The sequence below is a fragment of the Orcinus orca genome, chromosome 19 (assembly GCF_937001465.1).
Source record: "Orcinus orca chromosome 19, mOrcOrc1.1, whole genome shotgun sequence".
In the NCBI taxonomy this organism is placed as follows: Eukaryota; Metazoa; Chordata; class Mammalia; order Artiodactyla; family Delphinidae; genus Orcinus; species Orcinus orca.
This window is the reverse complement of record NC_064577.1, coordinates 16,157,199-16,163,198: the sequence shown is the minus strand read 5'-3', so window position 1 is coordinate 16,163,198 and position 6,000 is coordinate 16,157,199. Positions and strand designations below refer to the sequence as shown.

General features: G+C 56.6%; 1 protein-coding gene across 5 annotated transcripts in view; it reads left to right on the top strand.

Annotated features, from left to right (window-relative positions):
* Window positions 1-868: 868 nt before the first annotated feature.
* ELAC2 (elaC ribonuclease Z 2) overlaps window positions 869-6,000 on the top strand; it is a 27,286-nt gene continuing 22,154 nt past the window's right edge. For 2 of the 5 annotated variants that reach the window (XM_033422842.2, XM_012532014.3), the window contains exons 1-6: window positions 870-1,183; window positions 1,742-1,792; window positions 1,921-1,991; window positions 2,730-2,794; window positions 4,009-4,066; window positions 4,812-4,880. In XM_033422842.2, the coding sequence (XP_033278733.1) occupies window positions 951-1,183; window positions 1,742-1,792; window positions 1,921-1,991; window positions 2,730-2,794; window positions 4,009-4,066; window positions 4,812-4,880 (547 nt within the window). In that variant the 5' untranslated portion in view covers window positions 870-950. Of the gene's footprint in view, window positions 1,184-1,741; window positions 1,793-1,920; window positions 1,992-2,729; window positions 2,795-4,008; window positions 4,067-4,811; window positions 4,881-5,147; window positions 5,209-6,000 lie in introns of those variants that run through there. The other 3 variants (XM_012532013.3, XM_033422843.2, XM_033422844.2) reach the window with 3 other exon arrangements.

Below are 6,000 nucleotides of genomic sequence, written 5' to 3'. Positions count from 1 at the left end.
AGGGGGGAAGGGGGGATGGGATGAATTGGGAGATTGGGATTGACATATATACACTAACTTACATAAAATAGATAACTAATGAGAACCTGCTGTACAGCACAGGAGTTCGGAACTCCACTTTGCTGTCCAGTAGAAACTAACACAACACTGTAGAACAACTATACCCCAATTAAAAAAAAATTAAAGGAGGATGTTCAGCTTATAAATCATTAAAATAATTTTCATAATAAAAATATATTATTAGGTGATTTAATTCTAAAAAACCTTATGAAGTGAATACTGTGACTATCCCCACTTGACAGATAAGGAAACAAGCTCAGAGAGGTCAAGATCACTCAACTAATAAGAGACCCAGGACTCGCTTGTTCCAGAGCTTGTTCTCTTAACCCCTATTCTTGCTTTTCTTTCCACAAGCCAGTAAAAACATCTGAAACGTGTATTCATGCGAATTACAATGGAAATAAAATTAGCAAAACGTCTGTGGTAAAGCTCTAGTTTACCTCCTCACATTTAATCCTAAAAACAACCACAAAGGGGTAAGTTGTCTAAGGGGACACCTTGGAATCGGTAGGGACGGGTCGATCACCCCTCAGCCAACTCCACTCCGAGAACCTGGTCTCTGGCTGGCATTGCCTTTTCCGGTCCTGCGCTCCCAGAAGTCCCGCCCAGGCGAGGGAAGATTTCCGGAAAGAATAGACGCGGGGAAGCCGGAAAGAGACCAGGGGCGGGGCCGTTCAGGGCGCTCTAGCATTCCTCCTCTCTATGGCCACCGCCAATTGACACGTCCGGAGCGGCGAGGCTCCTTCCTATTGGACGCGCGGCCTCGCGTAGGCGGGCGGCCCGGCTGGCGGCGCGCTGACTGGCTGGGGCGCCACGCGGGCGGAGGGGCGGTGCATGGGGCACGCGGAGCGCGACCGCCGGCTGCGCCCAGGAGCTGGAGGAGGGGGCGCATGTGGGGTCTCCGCTCGCTGCTGGGGCTGCGGTGCGCGGCCGGGCGCGCCATGTCTCAGGGGCCGACTCGCCGGCCGCGGCCGCCCAAGGACCCGCTGCGGCACCTGCGCACGCGGGAGAAGCGCGGCCCGTCGTGGGTGCCTGGGGGCCCGAACACCGTGTACCTGCAGGTGGTGGCGGCCGGCGGCCGGGATGCAGGCGCTGCGCTCTACGTCTTCTCCGAGTTCAACCGGTTAGTGAGCCGCGCCGAGGTCCGGCCGGCCCAGCGGGTCCCCTGGCCAAGCCCCGCCCCGCAGGCCGCAGTGCTGAGCGACCAGAGCATCGGGGCCCCTTCCTGGGCTTGGTACCCCGTCTCTCCCCCCCTTCCCAGTGTGGATGCGAGCGCCTAGATCCCTTATATCCCCGTCCGTGTGGCTCCGGGAGGCCCCGCTGACCTTTAGACAGACTTGGGTATAAGCGTTCCCTTCCCAAGCCTCGGCCCCGAGCCCCCTCCCGTGCACCCCAGGACCAGGGCCTCCTAGTTCGTGTTGGGGGTGGGTAGGTCTGCGGAGGAGGTGATGGGGAAAGGACGCATCTCGCCCCAGTTCGAGCCTACTCAGGCCCCAGATCCCTCCCTGCCTCTGCTGAGGAGGGTTCAAACCCCAGCATCCCAACAGCAGAAATGCGGTTGGTAGCACAGCACGTGTTTTTAGTTGTTTTCCCTTGTGGTGTACAACAAAGCATATAAACGGTGGCAGAGGTTTTACAGAACCGAATCTAACGACTCTCTGGTGTAATGTTCGTCCTTTAGGTATCTCTTCAACTGCGGGGAAGGCATCCAGCGACTCATGCAGGAGCACAAGTGAGCCAGCCATTTTCCTGCGGGGTGGGGAATGACTCTGCGGCTTTGAGGCAGGAGGGTTGTTACAGCAGGAGAATGGGTCCCTGGTCCTTCTGTTTTGTTCTGCTCCAGCGCTTTCTTTTTCTTAGGCTGAAGGTGTCTCGTTTGGACAACATATTCCTGACCCGAATGCACTGGTCTAATGTTGGAGGGCTGTGTGGTGAGTATATTGTTTCCCGGGTCAGGGGCTGGGGGGAGGTGTCTGGGATTTTAACCTGCCTGGCCCTTTTTTTGCCCGACTTTGGAATCCAGGGGCTCTGGAATACTTTTTATGCCGGCCCCGTCAGCTGCAGCAGGGAGAATCAAAAGCTGACTCAGGAAAGTAGATTTGAAAGTAGACGCTGCCTGCAGGTGTCAACCATCCACCTCATTTATTGAGTTGCTGGACTGGAGGCGTGGGACAAACTGGAGAGTGTGGTGATGCCAATTACAGTCAGTATATCAGCATTCACCATTGAGACCGTCCACTCGCTACCACAGATGCCCAGTGTCCAGATTACCCCCTTGTTTACGCCCATCCATTAGAAGGATCGAGATTGTTTTGCCGCCAGATTCTGTAAGGTTCGTGGAGCGGGTAGGAGGGAGTGGAGGCTGAACCAGTCTCATTCCCAGAGCTGAGACTCAGGTGAGGCCAGGAAGCACCCAGGGTGCGGAATCTGTGGCCTGCCTCTGACGTGGCATGATTTTGCACCTAAGGTGCCTCACCCTAGTGTCAGGTCCTGCCTGTTCTGGAGGCATTTGAGTGATGGCCGGTGTCCCTCGTAGGTCTAGCCAGCATCCCTTCCGCTCTGCACATGCACAACAAGCAGAAAACCAGCAAGTGGAGTAAGGAGTGCGCCTCCTGGCCGCAACTACGGGTCAGGGTTATGAGAGATCTGATTTTATTCATCCCTTTTAGGAATGATTCTTACTTTAAAGGAAACCGGGGTTCCAAAGTGTGTGCTCTCTGGACCTCCACAACTGGTGAGTCTCTCCTGACTCAGCTGTCAAAGCTAAGCCCTCCATTTCAATGTGAGTAACAAGGGTTTCCAATTTTACAAATCAGCCTTCTGCCCTCCAGAGTTAATTGACGTTGGCATAAATACTTTGCCTTTCGAGTTAAAGACACCTGAGTCCATAAACCTTATTAACTTTGTGACCTTGATTGAGTTGCTTTCCTTTCTGGAGCCTCAGTGTCTTCATCTGTGAAATGGTTTGCAGTTGTTAAGGATTAAACGAGGTAACACGCAAAACAGTCATTCTTTATCAGGTGTTTCACGCCATATGGACACAACAGATGTCAGCTTTTATCCTTATTTATTACATTTCAGACATCTTCGTCCCTTCCCAGCCAGCTAAGGACACTGTCGAGAGGTTGTGTACACCTTGTTAGCGTAAGGGTTCGCTTCCCAGGTGCTAGGGTAAAAGGCCAGCCCTGTAAAGTGTGTCCCCAGAGTAATGCTGCATGGCCGTCCCTCTGTCTTCTTCTCGTTGGTCTGCCCCTACACCTTCTACTGCCATTGCTTCCCATGTCCAGTCCTGCCCCCCTGTGACCGTCCAGCACTGCGGCCAGAGGGACCCCTCCCAAGCGGAACCGCAGGCGGGTCACTTCATCCTAAAACACTTCAAGGGTCTTTGTTGTACACACAGTGCAAACGCCTTCACATGGCCCACAGGTCCTGTCGGCCCAGGCCCTCGCCGGCCCTGGCATCTGTGCCCTGGTCACCAGGTGGGGCTGCGGGCCGGCTTTTAGCTCTTCACGGAAGCCCCTTCCCATCTCAGGCCTTCGTCCACGCACCAGTTCCCCTCTTGCCACGCCTGTGTCCTTCCTTCAGGGCTCACCTCAAAGGGTGTTTGCTCAGGAGCTGCCCCGCCTCTCCAGATGGGTTGGATCCCAGCTCCCCGCGTTCTTCGTATCTGCAGGTCCCTCAGCACCATGGCTGCTGGTTGTCGCTTGTGTTGTTTCTGTCTCCCCCTGGATTCTTAAGTTCCGTGAGGGCAGGGACCCCATCTTTTCACTGCTGACCCCTTGGCATCTACATATGGTGGACACTCAGTAAATATTTGTATGAAGGAAGTTCAAAATACTCTGAACTGTGTTTTATGTTGGTACCTTTGATGCCTCTCGTGTACTTGAACGTGTTGCTGTGTCCTCCTGTGCAGCCATCACTGCTCACTTCCTTATTTTTCTTTCTTAGGAAAAGTACCTGGAAGCTATCAAAATATTTTCTGGTCCACTGAAAGGAATAGACCTGGGTACGTCCTTGATTCTGACTCATTGCCATTTCTGTCTCATGTGTCCCCGTCTCTCAAATCAGAGTCCATAGAAGCTGACGAAATTAAACCTTAAAGGCAAACGCTTCATCCACGCAAGATGAATTTTTAAAATATCGCTTGCTGCACTTGCTGCGCCCTCACCTCCCGCTTCTCCCCAAACACGGGCAGGGGAGGCAGGAGTGAGTTAAAAGCGGCTGCGTGCTGGGTGGGGGTCTCCCTTGGGGCCCCGAGGCTCCGCCCTGGCCCTACAGGTGGTTCTCGTCATCGAGTGGCCTTGGGTCCCTTGTAGTTAGAAGGGCTGTGAGCGGCTGACTGGGCGGGAGGCGCGTGGTCGCTTGATGGGAGGAGGCCTGGCCGATGTGCCGGCAGAGCCCGGTGCGTCTCTGGCTTGTTCTTCTGTAGAAACTAGTATTTTATTTCAGGATGTGTCCCGGGCCTCGCGATGCCGAGCGTTTGCCTGTGTCTCTCACGTTTAAGTCTCGGCTTCGTGTTTGTTTTAGCGGGTTATCGCCTGTGATCGTCGTGGGTCGTCTCCCGTGGCTGACCTAAATATCAGTGGCTGATGAAAATATGTTTTCGCCGTTTTCCTAAACACTTTGATTTACTCAGAAATTCTGGCTTTAGCACAGACTCCCGCCAGAGTCGTGGGCAGCGATGTGGGCTTGACCCTCACGCCTCCCTCGTTCGCTGCTGCAGTCACTGTCCTGTGGTCTTTTCCCCGCAGCGGTGCGACCCCACTCCGCGCCGGAATACCAGGACGAGACCATGACCGTCTTCCAGGTCCCCGTCTACAGTGAGTGTGAGGCCGTGATTCCTAGGAGTGGGAGGACGTGGGTCCGGGGACAGGAAGGCAGGTGGCAACAGAAACTGCCGATCACTGGCCTGTGTACCCGGCTTTGTGTTCTGAGCACGATTAGGAAGTTTAGCCGAGGAGTTCCTGCCCTGAAGGAGCTTATGACCTTGAGGACAGACGCGTTTACCTCGTATGTAACGATCGTGATTGCACTTTGGGGCGTCAGGTAATCAGGCTCTGCCCTCAGATCTGCCCGTTTATCGCCAGGGGCATTGCCACAGGTGTGGGTGCCCTCCTGGGATGCAAGGGCTTGGAGAGGTGGGCACAGGTGAGCCTTGTTCGTAAGCGGCAGCCCGGCGGGAGTGCGGTTGGCGGTCAGAAGGGCTCGAGGGCCTCCTCAGGCCCAGGGGCCCGACGTGCGGTCCTGACGCGGAGACAGGCAGGCTGCAGGCGAGGCACTGCTGCGTCCGTGCCGCCCTGGGGTCTGGCTGACGCTCTGCATCGGTCTCCCGACTGTGGGCGACGTGCAGGGCCGGCTTCTCGCCCGTCACCTGGTCTGAGCTTGCTGCGTGCAGAGGAGGGCAGACGAGCCCGCACCCCCGGCCGGAGGAGCCCGGGACCCGCCGGGAGACGGGCCTGCGCCGGCCCAGCTCACTCTCCTCGCGTGTCCTCCCCCGGCCGCGCCCCTAGCCTGGCGTGCGCCCCGCTCCAGCACGTGGCCCCGTACCCTCCGACACGTGCGAGTGATCAGTGCTGAGCCCGCCCGGCGAGCCCGGAAGACCGGGCAGCTCAGAGGGCCGGGCGGGGCGGGGGTCGCTGAGACCAGCCGCCGTGTGCCCGCCTCTTGGGGCAGGGATTTCTTCCGTTCGCCACACCGCGGCCTGCGGGACCTTAGTTCCCCAACCAGGAATCGAACCCGGGGCCCCATGCAGTGAAAGCATGCAGCCCTAACTGCTGGACAGCGACGGGAGTGTTTTTCTGACCTTGACTGAACTGCCTGCCCGGTGGTGCCACTCCTCGTGGCGATGGGGAACGTTGGGCCAAGGTCTGTGCGGAGCGTGATGGCGGTGGATAAAGCAGCTGAGTGCGCGGGTGCTCTCTGCTCACACGCTCTCGAGTC